At 43.1% G+C, this 19673-nt stretch overlaps 1 protein-coding gene across 4 annotated transcripts; it reads right to left on the bottom strand.

The window, feature by feature from the left end:
* Positions 1–17: 17 nt before the first annotated feature.
* On the bottom strand, positions 18–17791 carry hrm (hermes). 4 transcript variants are annotated; one of them, XM_043415428.1, is made up of 6 exons: positions 14909–15054; positions 12968–13522; positions 3925–4137; positions 3714–3840; positions 3249–3428; positions 18–2985 (listed from the first exon to the last, which is right to left on the bottom strand). In XM_043415428.1, exons 2-6 carry the CDS (start codon positions 12984–12986, stop codon positions 1782–1784), a joined length of 1743 nt encoding a protein of 580 aa, XP_043271363.1. In that variant the 5' UTR covers positions 12987–13522; positions 14909–15054; the 3' UTR covers positions 18–1781. The 4 variants fall into 4 exon arrangements, with proteins under 4 accessions (XP_043271363.1, XP_043271362.1, XP_043271360.1 ...); XM_043415427.1 differs by having other exon boundaries at positions 14942–15052; XM_043415425.1 differs by lacking the exons at positions 12968–13522; positions 14909–15054 and adding exons at positions 5795–6502; positions 12478–12545.
* Positions 17792–19673: the final 1882 nt, after the last annotated feature.

Below are 19673 nucleotides of genomic sequence, written 5' to 3'. Positions count from 1 at the left end.
GAATAAATAAAAATGCATTTGATGATTCAAAGTGTTTATTCGCAGAATAAACATATAATTTCGATCGCTTCGAAAATGAGCGATTGAGTGATCGATTAGAACGAAGGATGATACAAAATAATCTATAAAATACTGTAGTCTAGAGTCCGCACCGTAAACCAGAGCGTTCTTAAATGCGCACCTCAAAATAATTCATGAAATAAAACTATTTCGGATCGGAGCTTCGCGGTGAAGCGCGACTAAAAATCCAAATGGACTCGAGGCTATTCATACCAAAACTCGTGGAATCTCTCGGCTGTTTAAGTTTTTATCGATGAAACATTTCGAGCGAGACTCCTGACGAATCCTCGCGCGGATAATTCGATCCGACGAGATGTGGTCCACATCATTTTTGGCTTTTTCTTCATCACTATTCACCATCTCCTGTGTTTATAAATCTTCGCATTCGTATCTTATTTTTTCATCCGTACAATAATGATAGTAGTCCCCTTAGAAGCTAAACGTCAACATGACAAAACAGGTCCCTGTCAGGAAATTTTGGAAAACGTTTTGCCTCGAAAATGTTCATCGACAGTTTTCGTTTCCTACAGATGTAAAATTTAAAAAATAGATATCGAAAAGCCTGTAATTCCAAAAGTCCTTCGACCACGTAACTAATCGAATGAACTTTTTTCCAACTTCCCTTAAAAATTTCGAGTATATATTTTCTATAAACTGAACAATTATTCAAATTTCATAACTTAAGAATCTAAACTTCGAGTGGTAATAATCGATTTTTGTTTTCTCATTCAGGGACTTGTAAATGAGAAAGAACGCATGATTTCATCTGCATTTTTTAAAAATCGCCCCCCCCCCCCCCCTTTGGGGCATCGAGAATATGTACATTTACAAAAGTAATACATCAGCTTATTTTTTTCTCCTTTGTGGAGTCGAATCATAGTTTTGTTTTTGTGCCATAAACTAGTGTGATATATTCAACTTTCTAGCGTTTGCAGTCAGAATATAATAATCTTGTGCTCGCCTAAGACATTTTTAAAGTACGAATATAATAATAAGGCAAGACTTTGTTTCTTTTCTTGATTTTTGTTTTTCTCTCCTTTATACATTTTTAATAGAAATTTGTTTTCCGAAATATTGAGAAACGCTACGAATCGGTCCAAGGCAATGAATTATGACCGTCGCGAAATCAGAGTCTCTCTAGCGGATTTTCACAATCCTTTTATTCCTAATCGAAGTTACCATTTACTTTCATCTTTATATTGCTCCGTCGTAATTAAAACACGAGAATTAGGGCTACCAGTAATATCTTCGTTTCGGCATTAAAATGTCCATTCGTCTACAAACTATTTATGCGAATCCTGTCGAAGGATCCTCGTGAAGTAGTAACGTCCCGATCACGATCATTCGTTTCGACGCGTCACAATTTTTCAAGTTCGTTTTTATCCAGCGTTTGCCAACCGTGCACTCTGTCTCGGGGGGTCTCGTTTCTGCGAAAACCGGAGCGTCGAACTCGACGCGATCTCGCTTTCGCGTACACGGTTTTCCAAAGTAGAACTTTTTTTCGATAAATTTTACAATTTCGAAATGAATTTTTGTCCTCCATTCGAATGGTGGGGTCTCGAATAAAAGATAAAAAATAAAAAATTGGTCATCAGCTCGAAACGCCCGGAGTTTGGCAACCGACTTCGTTTTTCGATGACGCAGGATCGAATATTTCATTCACTCTCGTAGTGAGTATGCTCGAAGCTGAGAACAATGTCTTTAGGATCGGGGGTAGTAGGTTATAATTTGTCGATTTGAGCGTTGTGAGCAGCGATGGTTTGTCGTCGTCTGATGAAGGGCATGAAGCCCCAGAGGGAAGCGCCGGCGACGAGGATGACGCCGAGAATACTGAAGATGGGTCCGTAGCTGCCGATGTGTCCGAAAACGTGTCCGCAGATGGGGGGTCCGACGAGCTGGATGACGCCGTTGACGAAGAGGGAAATGCCGTAGGAGGAGGTGAGCTTCTCGGTGCCGAGCATGTCCGCCATGATGACGGCGGTGACGCCGACGTAGATGCCGGAAGCGAGCCCGAACACGCCGCAGTAGACGGAGAGCCAGACGTAGGAGGTGGCGAGCGGAAGGAGAGCCAGAGAGATGCCGGAGACGAAGAGCCCGCCGACGAAGTACCAATGTTTCGGCATGATTTTCATGTCGGAGAGGGCGGATCCGCCGATCCTGCCGATGAGATCGAACACCGAGACGGTTGAGAGCAGCAGCGAGGACATATTTTTGTCGAAACTCAGAGAAATCGCGTATGCGGGAAGCAGGATTACGAAATTAGTGTAACTGACGGCGTTCGTGCTGTTTGAGATGAGGATGACGAGATACATCGGGTCTTTGAGGAGGCTGATGTCGAAGAACTTGGCCCTCGCAGCGTTCTCCGTCTTGACCGTTTTTTCCGGAGACTTTCTCGCGAAGGTGCTCGTTATGGCGTTGAGGGTCATGGTCGACGCGTGCTCGGGATGGAGCGTCGATAACGTGCTCCCGTGATAGGGCGTGCTGACGTAATTGAAAGAGGAGGAACTCGGCGAACGAGCGGTCCTCCTTTTCGACAATCTTCCACTTTCGAAACCCCCCCGCTCCGGGACGGCGTGCAACGCCGGCGTGCTGTGCATCTGACTCGCCAAATCGCGACCCGTTGGCACGCTTATTTTTCGAGTTCTCCCCTGGACCGGCGTGTTCTTGTAATTCTCGAGCGCCACGCTCGACGCGCTCTTCGGAACGATCGGCGACGCCACGCTCACCGTCGAATTCGGAATTATGAGCACGTTGTTCAGCTTCTTCTCCTCTTCCGGACTCGTCACAGCTAGCGAACCCTCTTCCATCTCGTCCTCGCAGTCCTGCGACATCGGCACCCTCTTCATGTGCTTTTCCACCGGCTCGTACAGCAGCGCCGACGCCCACACGTTCAGCGTCACTGCGCCCATCAGCAAAACTGCTCCTCTGTAATTTATCGAATTATTTTTAATTTCAATTTATCCTCCGACGACCATTTCCGCCGAATATTTCATGCCTCCATTTTTTTAATAATTTTTGAATGTTTTTTTTTTTTTTTTTTTTTTCATTTCTCATCCGCAGCTGTTTTTGAACCGGAATTTCGAGCATGTTCGAGCTTTCTCGATCACTCGATCGAGCTGCGCGCCACCGATCAAATAAAATCTCAATCGAACTTTGTCCGTTTAATAAGAAAAAGCGCGACAACGAACCTGTAACCGTATTCTTGCAAAAGCATTCCCAGTATCGGTGGTAAAAAAATTGAACCGAGCGAGCTGCCGGAAATGCAGAGACCATTTGCGAGGCCTCGGAGCCTCACGAAGTAGGACGTCACGATGTAAACTGTCGGGGGAAACGACAGTCCGGCTCCGATCCCGACGAAAACTCCGTAACTGAAAAAAACGAGGAAAATCATAATTGAGCGAAATCCAGTGGAAAGTGATGGACAAAAAATTCAGCTAAGTTTGTCCACCAATCCGAATAAAATTGAGCCAAATTTTTTTCCCGGCTACGATTTCTGTACTTCCGAGTCGTAAATAAAGCATCGGCTCGACTATTTGAGTGGGTAAAAGTCGAAAAAGTGACGAAACGTCAAAAGTTTTCTCGTTTTACAATAAAATCGTAATTTCGTCATCGCTTTTTTTCTCTACTTAATTTTATCTTCGAAAAAATAGTACCTTATGCACAAAAATCCAACAGAATTGGCGAAATAGCTGAGAATCATTCCGGCAGCAGCAAATGTCCCTCCGATGAGGGTGACCGTTCTGTAGGAATATCTGACAGAGAGGATGCTCGACAGTGGGCCTGAAACGAGATGCAAGATGAATGGAATGCTTGCAGTTTTTGAGGTTATGAAAAATACTGGTGGCAAAGAAAAAAGGCACAAACCAAGGGAACTGTAGAGGAAATAGCACAGCGAAGGAATCCACGATGCGGTGGAAAGAGGGGCGTCAAACACTTCCATAAACTCGGCGAGAAGGACACCGAAGCATTTTATCGTTCCGGGGATGAGAACGTTCACCATGACGGATGCGATGAGCACGAGCCAGCCCCAACCTCCGTCCGGTGGTACCAGCTCGCCCTCAGTCGCAACATCCTTAACTGAAAACAGAGAAAAATACGGATTAGGAATAAAAACGTCAATTTCGGTGGATTTTTATTTATTCAAGGGAGACGGACGAAATGAGAATATTCGCTGCGTCGAGACCTTGGCTAATGGTTTATCGGGGCCCGGAATCGCTCAATTTTCTCGAAAAAATTCTCCTGATTTTTCAAAATAGCATTGGTACGAAAAACGAGTGATCAAAGTGTCACGAGCGAGCCGCGAGGTCACGATTTTCATTTATTATTTTGTGGGATTGTGGGGGGATTTTGCGAATGAGCGAAAATGTGGAGCTCGTAAAATCGAGCCGGTCCGAACGCTCGAATAATTCTCACTATCGCTCGTTTTGGAACGTTCCGCGTTTCGCAGTGATAAAAAAAATAATCGAAAACACACCACAATGGAAATTACAGCAGTTTTATTATCGTAATCGAAATAAAAAATACAGAGATTGTTGAACACGCGATTCGACATGCGGCGCCAACGCCAGCTCTCGGGGAGAGCCGGCTCTCCTCGAGCGTCGTAAAAACCGTACGCTGACTCGTGCTCGAGATAAAAGTGTTTTGGTACTGGACTCGAACGCCGTTGAGGCGCTCGTGGGGGGGATGAAAATGGAGGGGGGTTCGAGCAACGAGACATTGGCGCAGAACCCATGTTTTTTGTAGTTTCGAAGCACCTTTTTTGAAAATAGTGTCAGCAACAGTTACTCGGATTCTGATTTCGTACGAGGTATAAACCGAAGCGACCGATGGTCGGCGGACGAGCGAATCTTTCGTCCCCAAATTCCATGTCCCTTTGAGCAGCGACGATATTTTTATTCCTCTTTGCCAATGCGATGAGAACGAAAGAAGAACTGAGAATGCCAACAATGAGGTAAACTAATTTCCAGAAATAATTGAAAACGCAAGTCTTAAATTCGCTGTAAAAAAACCAAACGAGCAGTAAGAAAATGATCGAGAAACTGAATTTTGCGATGAATTTCCTGGTACGGCGTGACAACAAAGCTGCCCCTCTTGCCGCGCAACCGCGCTCCGGCAGGCCACGCCTCTCGCACAACTCGTTGTCCAATTCCTCGACATAGTCGTCCTCGATGTTGAGATTTTCGAGGAGACGACGTTGGGCGTTCATCATGCAGGATTTACACCTTCTCGGTGGCATTTTTCAAGTTTCTGTGCTTTGATCCCGATTATTCGAGCTTCTTTCAATAATCGCGATCCCGGCAATTCTTGTGTACAAATTCCCCGATGTTTCGAAGCTGGTCTCTCACGAATCCGCGACTGACACCTGTCGATTTCGGAGGTTTAAAGAAACTCAATTTTTTTTCATTTCTGTCATTTTTTACGGATTTCCATCCAAAGTTTGGGGAAAAAAATGGGGGAAAAAGAGGTTTTCTCTGCTGGCATCGATCGCGTTCACGATTTTTCGATTCGGAGACTCGAAGAGACGAAATTAAGGACGCAATTCCATCGAGACCTCTGCCAGGGCGCGTTTCAAGCCTTTTGACATGATCGAAATGGAATTTTAATAGAGCATTAACTTTCCATCGAAACAAAATAGGAATTTAAATAGAATAAATTGCCTCGGGGCCGATCGATCCTTTGCGTGAAAAATGGGATTGGAAAGCGTCAAAAGGGGGCAAGGGAAAAATGTGGAGACCTTTGGCCGGAGCTGTTGCGTCGTTGTGCGAATGCTGAGTCGCCGGTTCGTTATAATTGAACGTGCGAAAGAAGAGATTGCAGCATTTTTCGATGTTTTCGATGTTTTTCAGACGCCGGCGATCAGTCTCGCTGAGGTTGTGTTCGGCGGTCGGCGGCCGAGGGGGGCGGTTGTTCGGTGGCTCCGCTGCGCCGAGGTGAGTGGAGGCCGCCCTCGGGTTTCTCGGGTATTCCGGTTCGGAGACTTGAGCCCCGTTATTTTGACAATTGGAATTGGCGGGTGTGAGGCAATCGCCCGAGGCGGCTCTGCGACGCTCCTCGACGGGCCCGTTTTTCCGTCTCGGAAATTCGCAGATTCTCGCACACGGTAATTTCGGTTCTCGAGAGCCGCCCGGCGCCTGATCGTCCGAGTCGCAGTTGAGGGAGCGTCGTTCCGCGTGCGGGCGACCGTACGAGCTCTGGCGGCGCTCCTGCTCGCCGACGGCCTCCTCCGGGTACCACAAATTCTCCGGCTTTCTCACTCCGGTGTCAAAAAAGCCGCAGTAAAAAGCGCAGTAGACCGCGAGACCGATTGCGAGCACGGCTAAGCAAAATTTCACCATCACCCCCGTTTTTCTCTTCAAACAATCCAAAATTTGATTTTTTCGAGCGAGCTTTCGAGTCTCGAAATTCTTGACACTTCGGATCCCATGGATCGATCGGTTCGTCACTAAAAATTATTTATTTCCCGTTCACCAGGAGACGCGTCATTTTAATCGTGAAATTTTCATCGAGTTCCGCCTTCGCCATTATTTCGAGCATCGTTTTACCGGAAATTTTGCAATTTTGCTTACTGTTTCTTGCCGAAAATGTCAGAACTTATCGAGAGCGAGCGCGATCACATTTTCGAGGCCGCTGCGCGACCGTATTTTTTTCTCTCACACAAAGCAAACGAAAATGTAAAATCGAAAGAATTTTTATTTTCCCGAACGTTTCTCATCAAACATGGAAAATCAGCTTCATAAATATTCACCCAAAATTCCCTAATTTTCATGCCTCAACATTTATTCCCCCTCCCCCGTCTTCCCCTTCGTCGTCTCCCGTTCCATCAAATCCCGGCAAACAATGCTCGTACAAATGTCAGCGTATAGAAACATTTGGAGGGACAGTTTACAAAGCCCCGGATCGTCAGCTGTTGCGCGTCCTCCTACAGTGACATAATCGGATGAGTCTAACCTAGACACTGACCTAGTTACGGTTCGTTCCTCGCGCGTACTGTACCTCGGACGATTCGTCGTGACGGAACGTCCGTTAAGATGATGGATCAGTCGGTAATCACACCTCGAATTTTTGAAATTGAAACTCTTTGACATCGTTCGTCCGATTAAAATAATAAAAATGTCATCGTACGCAGCACGAGCGCAAAAATCCGATGTCATTTTTATTTTCCGATCAGACGAACGATGTGGAAAAATTTCCTTTTCAAAATTTTCAGCTATCTCTCTCGCACTCACTGTTGTGATTACCGACTGATCCATCATCTTAAGGGTGAATGATACAAAAATCGAAATAATTAGAAATTGATCAAATTTGGTGATAATGTTTTTCAACATCAAGTGCGAAAACACAATTTTTTTCAAAATTTTCTTCTGTTTAGTTATCAAGTAATTACGCATTAAAGCAGATTTCTTATGCCCGGAATGTATACCTATATATATGGAAACGCTATGCTTATACACGTGAACTTTAGTGATCAATTACTCGATAACTGTACAGAAGAAAAATCTTAAAAAATTTGTATTCTCAAATTTGGCACTAAAGAATAAGTTCACCAAATTTTATTAAATTCTGATCATTTTGAATTTTTTTATGTTTTTAGCATGGTTTAGCATGGCAACATTGTATCGCCTGTGCAATATATTCTTAAGAGGATGGATCAGTCGGTATATCGCAACCGTGAGTGCGAGAGAGATAACTGCAATTTTCGAAATCGAAATTCTTTGACACTGTTTAACCGATTGAGGAGGGTGGCTACATTCGTCAAAATGATAAGAAATTGATCAAATTTGGTGATAATGTTCTTCGACATCAAGTCCGAAGACACAATTTTTTTCAAAATTTTCTTCTGCTTAATTGTCGAGTAATTACGCATTAAGGAAGTTGAAGCGATATATATAGGACGTCATACGAAAAATACATTAGATTTTATTATTCCAAAATAATGAATTGAAAATTTACGTGAATCTTCTTGAATAGCGCTTAATTATGTAATTAAAAATTTGAAGAGGTTTCACCGCCTAGTAATCGAGATATTCATTGTCGAAAGTGACAAGGCTAAACATGGGCTCTTATGGAAGCTTTCAAAAAATTGCAAAGTTCAACAATAAATATCTAAATTTCACGACGGCGAATCATCGGCATATCCCGCCAGAAGTTTAATACTGTCTTAAGCTTTCTGTTTTCAAAATTTTTATGTGCAACGTTGGAAAATAGTTTTAACATAAGATACGCTTCAACCTCCTTAAAGCAGATTTCTTATGCCCGGAATGTATACCTATATATATATGGAAACGCTGTGCTTATACGCGTGAACTTTAGTGATCAATTACTCGATAAATGTATACAGAAGAAAAATCTTAAAAAATTTGTATTCTCAAATTTGGCACTAAAGAATATGTTCACCAAATTTTATTAAATTCTTATAATTTTGAAATTTTTTATGTATTTAACATGGTTTAGCATGGCAACGTTGTATCGTTGCTAGCCACCCTCCTTAAAAAAAGGCTCTGTCAGTCGATTTTTGCCATCGTTCTGCGCAGGCTGACAGAGCCTTTTTTTAATCGGTCAAACTGTGTCAGAGAATTTCAATTTGGAAAATTCCAAGCGAGGTTAGTCGTTAGTCGACTGATCCATACTCTTAAGGAGGATGGCTACGTTCGTCAAATTGATAAGAAATTGATCAAATTTGGTGATAATGTTCTTCAACATCAAGTGCGAATACACAATTTTTTTCAAAATTTTCTTCTGCTTAGTTATCGAGTAATTACGGATTAAAGCAGATTTCTTATGCCCGGAATGTATACCTATATATATGGAAACGCTATGCTTATACACTTGAACTTTAGTGATCAATTACTCGATAACTGTACAGAAGAAAAATGTTAAAAAATTTGTATTGTCAAATTTGGCCCTAAAGAATATGTTCACCAAATTTTATTAAATTCTTATCATTTTGAAATTTTTAATGTATTTAACATGGTTTAGCATGGCAACATTGTATCGTCGGTAGCCACCCTCCTTAAGGAGGAACATCAGCTACACGTAAAGTCAGGTTATGTAAATACGAATTTCATTGTTTTTATCTAAATTATCTAAATTATCCGGTTTGCTTTATTTATACGGGATTAAGCCCCAAAAATATGTCACTTTTGGGTGAAATTTATGTGACATTTAAAAAAATGGTAGAATTAAACGACCTCGAATTTTGCACACGTATTATTTAGAGTTCAAACTGTGGAATAGTACTTTTTTTAAAAACTATCATAATTTATTATTTGTTTTTGAGTATGAAAAGATTCGAAGTTTAGAAATGATTTGGTGAAAAATGGCTGAATGAAATGGACTAAAAATTGGAGAGGCTGTAGAAAATATATCCAAAAATGTATTCTAAAAGTTTCGTTAAGCTATCGCCACTTTTCTCAAACTGACGTCCCTCCTTAAACGTTGCTCCGTTCACTAAAAAATATTTCGATTCGAAGAAAAAACGAACGAACGGGCAAAATGAATGATGGAAAAGTTTCTTTCCCCGTTCACGCTGTTTTCACGGAGATTTCGACACTTCGATAGGAAAAAAAGAAAAAACTGCAAAAATTCGTTCCGCCGCGTGATTGCTATTCATTTTTCATGGAAATATAAAAACTTTGATGGAAAAAAACACAAACTAAAGCCGACAAATAAATTTCATTGAAACTTCCAAACGAATAAATTTTCGTCCCTAATTAATCGACTCGATTGAACAAATGAACGGTAAAGTCGAATTTTAGTGGAAATTTTTCACGTGCTTCGAACGAGAGAATGAAGAAACGGACGCAAATCGATGTCGTCGCGCGTCAGCGAACGTACGACTTAGAATCCCCGTCAATAAATGTAAACACGAAATAAAGAAGCGTTTGGAATGAATTCCGAGGACGGGAGAGCGCGCATCCGAAGGGCAAAGTTTTTTGGGGCTGTCTCGAGAACTCGGAGCGAGAGCGGCGGGGAGAGGAAAACAAAACGAGGCGAGAGCGAGGATAGACGGACACAAAGAGAGCAAAACGAGGTCGTCCTCGCGTTTGAAACCTCTTCGGAATATTCCGACGAGTCGAGGAAATTTCCACTACGAATTTGCTGCCCGAGACATCAGTCTTCTTCCCAGTGCTCTCTTCCCTTTCTCGAAATACTGAACTGCCCCGAATCGCCGCGTGTTTTCGGGGTCGTAAATCGGAAAATTTATATTTCGTCGAAGGAGCTACGTTCGCCGCAATAACTTGGAGCGAAAATTCTCCGATTTATCCGATCCAGCGGAGCGGGGCTCTCACGAAAAGGTTTTATCATTGAAACGTCCAAAAGTGACGTTCCAAGAAGAAAATCCCGGCGGGGAAGCAGCGAGGGCATCGAACGCACATTTATGAGTTTCGAAGTTAATCGAGCGCGCCTCGCGACGCGACCGCTCAATCGGCAAAGATGACGCGCGATACGAAAAGCTTTTTCTCCCGTCGGCAAGAGATCGAAATTTCACGAGGAGACGTCTCAACTCGATCCAGCGGCCGATATCGACTTTGCTCCCTCCGACGACGAAGAAAAGACGAGCTCGACTCGATATCCACTTTTACACGCTACCGAGTCGGCGAAAAACCGTTCGCAGTGTCTCGACTGAGGGGCCTGGCAAATCAAGCGTTTCGTCCTCCCAATTGGCCCATTGTTTGATGGACCACTAAAATACACTGGAAAACGTCAAAATGTGCAGAACCCAATTTCCCACACGAAATTTTAACTACGAAAAAAACCGACAATTTCTACACGTCACTAGAATTTTGTGAGAAAAGAGAAACGTTGAATTCCGTTGCGAAAGGACCAAGAAGTCCTCGATTTCACACGAATTACGTTAGAAACGAGAGACGTAAAAATTTATAAATCGATGTCGAGGCTCGTGTGCTGCAATACGAAAAAAATGACTTTTCTCAAATCAACGACTCCGAGACTACGTAACAGGAGATCGAAGAGGTTTCGGACTTTTCAAATTCGATATAAAACTAGCCCGATCCATCCGATCACATAAGAGATTAAGCAGGATTTATAAATTTGAAAATAATCGTCGAAAAAAAGATGGAGAAAGAGTGGCTGAAATATTTATATTTTTTCTGTCCTCCGACTTCTCAATATTCCACGATTCATTTCGTTGGCCGAGAGGATCGGCTAGGGAGTGTCGAAATCTCTCGAAATCTCTCGAAATAATGTCAATTCATTGAAACTCGAGTTCGAGTGACATTTGACACAAAAAGTGGGAAGAAAAATTTGGGAAAATCGAGTTGAACGATTCCCGAACAGCCGCGGCTGATCTGGGCGATCCGGGGGGTAAAAAAGCTTGAGGAAAGGATGAAAAAATGGTTGGAAATTGAGAGGATCGACGACGAGAGCCGAGTGCGAATATTGCCGTTTGGGGAAGCCACCAGCGCCGACGGCTCGAAACTCGCGCGTCGTTCTTCTTTTACTTTCTTTGAGGGGGAACAAGAGCACGAAAAAATAAGTGACGGCTCGTGTGTACCGGGCGCGCGGGATTCGCCCGGTTCGAACTCGATTAGATAAAGCGATTTTACGATATATAGCTGTAAAGACGTCATCTCCGGGGGCGGCGAGGAAAACCGGGGGGCGGGGGGAGGCGTTCGCTCGAGCGTCGGCGGATGATACAACATTAATGTGCACAAATATGTCACGGAAGTACGAAAAGAGAGGCGAACTTGAGCCGGTTTTACTCGTTTTCGAGGTTGTAACCGGTTTTCGTTGTAAAAACGAGGGTAATTTATTCCAGGACAGTTATTCACTTTTCACCTTGAAAAAGCGGCTTTTCTGGTCTGTTTTTCTCGCGTTTTCGCTCACGGTGGTGCGAGGGAATCGATTTTTTTTTTTTAAATTTATATAAAAATTGTATTTTCTCGAGTTTCGACGTCGAGAAATGCTTTCGCGAAGTTTCGTTGGGCGAATATTTGGAAATCCTTCTTTTTCCACGAGTGCCCACTTCTCGTTAGCTTTCAACGCAATATTTATTTTGAGATAAAAAAAAAATAAGCAGGAACGACATCAGCGACTGTCCGACGAACGCTTTCCAGCAGCATTTTTTTTTATCGTTTTTTTCTGTCCTCGAGAGCAAAGACATAACGACTCGCGGAGGAGCAAACCTCTAAAAATATAATCGAACGTCGAGCCGCTCGCGACGAGAGGAAACGAAAATTGGAAAGTTCGCGGTAAACGAGGACGACTTTTTCACGGTCCCCGCGATCTTTGGACACCGTCCAACCATTTTCTCCGAATCTCGAGCCACGAATTTCTCAATTATCCGGTCACTCGCCGCGCCGCGTCCAAGTTTTCTCATGAGTTTTCCAAAATTCGTGGACTTTGAGGAAGGCGCGCTAAGAAAATGGAAATTTTGATAATTTCTCGGCGATTTACTCATTTCCGAGGATTCTCTATCGAACTCGATGGCCATTTCACTTTCGTACTGAAAATTTAAACGGTCGTGAGAGTTCGTTGCTACGTTACTTTTGTTTTCGTGTTTTTCTCCTTAAATACTGCTTCTACACGGATTATGTACTCAACAAAAAATGTCTGTTTTTTCACGAGCCACAACTTTTATCTGAAAGATTTTTCTCTAAAGTCAATATTTATCACGATAAACGTAAAATACGTTGGAAAAATGGTTTTTTCGAGATTTGACCTTGAAAATGATGAATGCGGCCATTTTGCCTATCATATTCGCAATCAGCGCGTCGAAATACACGAGCACACTAAATTTCAGATCGATCGGGGCTCTTCGGAAGTTCATCCATTGACTTTTGCACTTTTCATTAAAATAACGGTCCACAGCGCGAAGAACGAAGACTCGGAAGATCGATGTTTTTCCGGGGGGCTGAAAAGTTTCGAAGAAACGGGAGAACCTTACTGAGAGCAGTTTTGGTCATGTTTTTTATGGTCTCGAAGCTCGTCCTTCATTTGCCGTGCCAAGATGCTTGGGTGAGCGATCCTCGTCTCGGGCCACTAGAGCGTTGACTCGGATTAGTCGCGGCGGAGGTTTTTGCACGTGAGAAGATGGAACGACGTCGATTTGGTTGGCAACCGGTCGCGTGGCACGTCCGAGCGTGGCGGGCTCGCGAATAGCTTCTTCGATCGGCGAAAGCGACGACGGCTCGAGGGGGGTAGGACGGAGCGGCGGTGGGGGGGTCGGCGCGAAGCAAAGCGTCTTTTTCCGTCGCTCCATCGATGAGCAAGGAGGTCGTTATCACTTTTTTTAGCCGGCGAAACTTCGCGTGTCCGGAGCTCGGTGGAAAAAAACGTTGGGGAAAAGAAATTCGGCGAGAAGCGTTGGATCAACCGAGGAGCACTTGCAAGAAATTTGTAAAAAAAAATTCATTTTTTCCATCACTTTTCCGCTCCGTATTTTGCCTTTTTTAAATCCCGACCGATTGTCTTGGCTGAGTAAAATTCACGATCGAAACTTCTAAATAAAACATCGAAATTCGATCGATCGTCCCATCGAACGAAATGTATTCGCGGTAAAAGAGAAGACTGCGCGATAGCGGGAATTTCATTTGGAAATGGAAATGAGTCGGAAAGCAGGAAATAAAAATAACTCGAGCAGAGCGAGCGAAGAAAAAAGGAGGTATGGAGGGCTCGGTAGTTTGCATGCACGTAGGAGTCTGTGCCGGTGAGCTCGATAGGTGCAAGGGATATATGAGCGATGGCTGAGCGACCGAACACACCACCGAGAGCCTTGACTCGGTTTCGATTTGGAACGGAGAGAAAGAAGGGGGGGGGAGCGCTGCGAAAACCGTTTCGTTTTTCTTTCGTGTATTTTAATCGAGGCACGAGCGTGCGTTGGCATTCCGTAGCCGTGGGCGCGCACGATCGCGCAAAAAAGTCTCTTCGTTATTTGGAACGTGCGCGAGTGCGTTATTCCAGCTCGTGGTGAATATATTTTTCCTCATTTCCGAGATAAAAGTAGGCCGCGGCTCGTAAATAGGAAGTAGAAACGAAGAAAAGAGGCCGAGGGTCGCATCGACGATCGTCCATTATGTACGTAAACAAAAAAAAAAAGAAACTTGTCGATTATTTCGCTACACTGTTCACTCGGAAGCTTATAGCCCCTTTATTAATTCTCGAGTGGCCAAGGAACGTCGGAACGCCGGAGAACTACTTGGACTGGGTATATCTGCACGTTTGTAGATGTACACGTATATCGACGAAATTAGCTTAGCAACCGCGCTGGAATATATCGTTGATGTTCAATTATTAGTACAATTTCCGTCCATTAGGGGCGCTGCGATCGTTAAAAGTAATTTTACTGGGTAGTCTCCGGGGAAAATGGACGAAAATGTGCTTAATTTGAGTAGTTGTCGGAACGAAATGATTCCATGATGGTTGAGTTACGAAAATTGGAAAAACGATTGAAATTTGACAAAATGAAAATGAGATCGCGGCAGAAAAGTCGTTGGGCAGGATTATTTGCGATGTACCGAGCGCGAGAGTTATTTTGATCGGATGGTTTTGAGGGTTAGTTTTTGCGGACGACATGAATACAAAAGAGGCCATTTGCTTCTTTTTATTCTCGTCGCCACAAAGTGATTGACACGCGTCTCGGAAAAAACAGCGTTGCTGGGACGAAAAGACGTCGCGGTGTCTCGAGAGTGGAATAAAAAAAAAAAAAAAAGCAGAGAAAAAAGGCGTTGCGAGGAGGTCGGTGACGTGGAAACCGCAGGCAATTTCGAAGGGGGATAATGACAATGCGGCACAGGGTAGTCGAGAAACAAAAGAGGGAGAAAAAAGATGATGCGCATGGACGAGGCAAAGTCGCGATGTTTTGAGACACGAAAAAAGGGACGGTTACGAGCGATCGAAACAATGAGATAAATTGACGGACGAGATAGAATCAAACGAGTTTATTTTCAATGCAAACAACAAATCTATCGGAGGGTTAAAAAAGGAGAAACGAGAGAGAAACACTTCGCGTTTTCTCGTCTCTCGAGCACTGTCAAAGAGCACGACGATGCTTTATATATGCGTGCTCTCTCGCGTCGCTGGTACGTGGGACGGTGCGACCTTTCGCCGCAGCGTGGCGCAAGCTCGAACCTCCGAATAAGCTGGAGAAAGAGGGGAGAGCGTGAGGGCGCCACGAGTTTGCGCTTTTGCCGAATAAACGACTCAATATTCGTGACGTATTCAGTTCTATAACTAATTTTCAGTTGCGTGCGCTCACTCAGATTCGTCCGGGAGATGATACGAACTCTGTGCTCATTCGGCGAATGCCACACCTGTCAAAAACATCTTCCTCCGTGTCTCCGTGCTTTCGAGTTTCGTCTCTCTTAATTAACTGTTCAAAATTCGGCACCATTTACTGCAGTTTTACAATCGAATTGTTGAGCAATTTAATCGCGTCGAAAAACAAGCTCGTTTCGAAGGAAGCAAAAAACAAACATCGAAGATCGAAAAAAACAGACTTTTTCTCGATTCCTCACATACGCGTACTTCCGGTTACAGCTTCAGACGAATGCACGATTCCTTGCTTTTTCTAACATTTTCTTTATACCATCCCCCTCACCGATGGCCAAGCCAAAGATTTATGAGGAAAAAAGCTCGTACACGACCTATTATGCAGTCACAAACAGCGAGAAGGAGCGAACCGTGCAATCTCGTTGGGTTTGGGTTCGTTGACCTCTCGCAGGAGGCGCTCACGGCGCTTTTTTTATCGGAGAATAATTGCCACCAGTGTATACGGTCTACGTTTATACGAGAGAAAAGTGGACGTTGCGTGCGCTGCACTGTTTTTCGCTCTCCATTACTCATCTCCGAACCCTCTTCACTCTCGTTACGATTCACTCTCCACCGAGACGCTATTTCGTCCCGGTAATCTCGGCGTTACGTTAAAAACCTATTAAAAGTCTGCCACTAATTACGAATTCCAATTCATTTCTTTAACGAGTTATTTTTAGAGATCTACGAACACGTAAGTTTTTTGTGCCACAACAAGATTAGTCCGAAGCTTCCATTTCTGCAGAAGCGATTACTTCGAAATGGGATTTTAAAAGGAAGGGGATCGATAAGCTTGGTTATCCGAGTTCCAAAATTTCGAATTACGATTTTTCCAATCGAACCATCGCTCTCTAATTTCATTAAATTATTGTTACAGAAAATGATTTTCAACGTTTTTAGCAATATTCGATAACGCTGGAACCGTTTGTAACCTTGTTAGCGAAAATGCCTTAAAAATAAGTTAACAATCGTGGATTGTAGGGCTAATCGTACAATGGAGAATGGAATGGTGAGCAATCGCGATGACAAACGGGCGAGCGCGTTTCGATGTTCCTCGTTTACAAAATAACAAAGTTTGTACGAACGTTTAAATGCGTCAGCAACGAGAATTCCGAGGGAACAAAGGATGCACTTAGCATTGTGCCGTTCTCTGTGAGCGTGTTTCAACATCGACGACACAATTATTTAATTCGATTGTACGATCAAACTGCCAATGAGGATGTAAAAGTTGACCAATTTTTCCATGGATGACATTTTTTATCGACATTTTCATCATTTTTCTTATATTCTTACCTTTTTTTCCCGAGGTTCCGTTCATGTGCTTTTGTCTTTCCGGTTTCCTTGGTACCAATTTGTAAGCACCTTTGTTTTTGTCGCCGTTTCTTTCAGCGCCGCATTTGATGCTGATGCCATTATCAGGTTCTTTGTCATTTCGCAACATTTTCCTTATTTTATTTCTTGTTATTGGAGGTTTTAGAAAAATATATATACACAATTTGACACCAATGACGTTATATTCGTATATATTTGAATTTATGTACAGAATTGAATAGCAGTCGTGAACGTCATCGAAAACAAATCAAATAGATTCTTATCAGCCGATGATATTCTAATTGATTATTTAATATTCCTCTTCTATATTATCGTAGATTTTATAATATTATCACAGCTGTGCGTTTAAGCCCACGCGGCGTTGTTCACGTGTGTGCAGGGTGTAAGCGAATCGCGGTCAGCTTCTCCACATTTATTCATTTGTACACGCGCACTATATATGTAGATACTAACGCGAATTCTGACGTTTGAATAACGCAGGTCACAGTGTTACGCTTTACAAGTGTAATTTATTTATATTCGTGTATGATTTCGAGAGAAATAAAGCTGTGGAACGGTCATAGGCATCTGGTTAAAGGTTTGACGTCGAGCATCGAGCTTCTTTGGTCCTCGAAGCACTCGGGAGTTTTGCTGCTGCTGTTATCCTCCTCGCTTTTCGCTGCTGCTTCGTCCGACGAGTTCATGGACTCTGTCGGATCACCCAGCAGTTGATCTATTACCGAAGACGGGATATTTCTCTTCCCCTCGTCTTCCCAGCCCCGAGCTTCTCTCCACTTGAAGTATCGGCCCTCTTGATCACACATAAGATCACCCGAGCAGCTATCTTTTGCTATCGTTTATTTTTCAAATCTCCCGCCCCACGGAGCCGCGCGCGAGTTTACTATTTTTTATCGGACTTTTTAATTTTCTATTCTCTTGTGCACGATCACTTTCGTCAGAAGAAATGATCGAGTAGAAAGAAATATTAAGTGGAGTTTCCTTTTTTTATTGATATACACTCTTCGTGACACGCGGCGAATTTTTACTCGTTTTTTCGTTAACAAAGATTCCCGAGCGTTGGCACAAGCGATGCAAACTCGGACCCTATCTCTATGAGCAACGGCAGCGCACTGACGCCTCAAACCCCACAGCGCCACTCTTCTGGCACCCAGCTCACCGCCCGCACCCTGTCGGCCTTTTTACGCACTAAAGAATCTGCTGGAAGGGGTTACGATCAGCTGTGCACAATTCTGCTCCATGCTTCCGTAAACGCATGCTCGTTTATTCTTTTTTCTTCCAGATACTATATAGCGGCCCCGGGTCAGGCCAGGCCTCGCAGAATATCAGCGAGACCGTGAAAATATACGGAAATCATGAAAAAGAACGAGAATACATTTTTCTCTTGCGGTTTTATCAATGTTGTTGTATCGCTTATCGTTCAGCATATTTTTCATGTTTTTTCTGTGTTCCCGTTCTATTAATTAGTATTTCATCGAACAAAAAATACAAAACACATGAAAAATTCGCTCTTTTTGTCGTAAGATTTTTATATTTTTTCTTCCAGTTTGCAAACGTTTGAACGGGAAAACGCAAGTTTCAATCAACGTTTTCTGATACCTACTTTGCTTTTTGGTGCCTCGAAATGAAAATCTGTAAAATTCAACCACCCACGAAACACAAAAGAAAAAAAAAATAACGTAGGCGTCGCACAAAAAAAAGAGGCGGAGCTCAAAAGCCTCCGTCAGTGTGAAATTGAGTGGAAAGTTTTTCGAGAACGCAACAATGAATACATAAAACAAGAGAAAAAAACGGTCAATCATAGAGATGATGAACGCTGCGGGAATACCTCAGCGCTGCGAGCGTTACGACACCTATGAGCACACTCGCTTATCAATTAACAAGCTCCAGCTCAACCGCACATTGTTTTACCCCTGCGGAATTTTATTAGCATGTGAAATATCTGTGCATTCAAACGGTGATATTGGCGGTTGCGTCACGTGAACGTTGAATGACAGGCACGTACGTAATTGACGATAAGTGCGTGAAACATAAAAAATCCCTGTTTCCGTTGATTTATTACTTTTGTGCAGAGTTTTCAATTTTCTAAGTTATTTTCCAAAAAGTTTCAATTTATCAGTGCGAGTCCACTCAACTCGAAGTTAAAATCAAACGCATGGGAATGCTTTCTCCCATCGAAATTTCGACATATCCCACGATATCCGAGAAACCCAAAACTTCTTAGCCATTTTGGAAACATAAAGGACTCTCGATAATAGTGACGTGAGAAGAGGAAAAAAAAGTTTTATTTGTCCACAAATTCTTAACTTTGCGTGGAATATTCTTTCGACCGAACGAGATACGTTCGATAAACAAAACATACGTGCGCGTCAATGTTTACGTATACACACAGTGGCGCGTAACTCATGAATGTCGAATCGACTAGCTCGCAACGGGCATTGATTTACCACTTTCCCAGTCCGTTGGTCGAACAAAGAAATTGTGGTTATCAGAAGAATTCGTAAAAGTGGAAATTCGTTGAAAGTAGTTTTCTTTTTAATTTCTCTTTTTTTCGTGCTCCTATTCGACGAAAATTGGTTAGCCCCCCCCCCCCCCTCCGCCCCTCCATACGAAGACGAAAACGTTGGAATGAGCTGTCGGCGTCCATCAAGCGTGTTACGCAAGACGAATCGAAAGCGACGACAATTAATTAATTCGATCCTCGCCGAGCGGTTGAAAGAAGAGAGTAAAAAATTAGTTCCTCTTGCGACGAGAATAACAAAGCGTTCAAAAATACGAGGCGGAATACGAACTCGAGCGAATATAACTCTCATAAAATAATCGTCGAGCAACATTCCTTATGTCAATTCTTCGAGGTTATGTAGTCAAAATTTTGACTTCGCCACAATTTGAATAATTTACGGTTTGAGAATGAATAGTTGAGAAAACTCACGTCCAATATGAAGCGCTGATAGGGTGGTAAAATAAATATAACACGAAAAAGTGAATAAAAATGAATTTTTCCAACTCGGAAG

The sequence above is a fragment of the Venturia canescens genome, chromosome 3 (assembly GCF_019457755.1).
Source record: "Venturia canescens isolate UGA chromosome 3, ASM1945775v1, whole genome shotgun sequence".
In the NCBI taxonomy this organism is placed as follows: Eukaryota; Metazoa; Arthropoda; class Insecta; order Hymenoptera; family Ichneumonidae; genus Venturia; species Venturia canescens.
Note: the sequence above shows the minus strand (reverse complement) of the source record. Positions and strands in the feature narration are given on the sequence as shown.

Excerpts from the sequence above, each read along its gene's own strand:
- hrm (XM_043415425.1), bottom strand. The coding sequence starts at position 12,514 with ATGGCCATCGAGTTCGATAGAGAATCCTCGGAAATGA. Across the intron at positions 6,503-12,477 it reads TAGAGAATCCTCGGAAATGA|TGACGAACCGATCGATCCAT; the intron begins GTAAATCGCCGA and ends AATAATTTTTAG. Across the intron at positions 3,429-3,713 it reads GTTGGATTTTTGTGCATAAG|TTACGGAGTTTTCGTCGGGA; the intron begins GTACTATTTTTT and ends CGTTTTTTTCAG.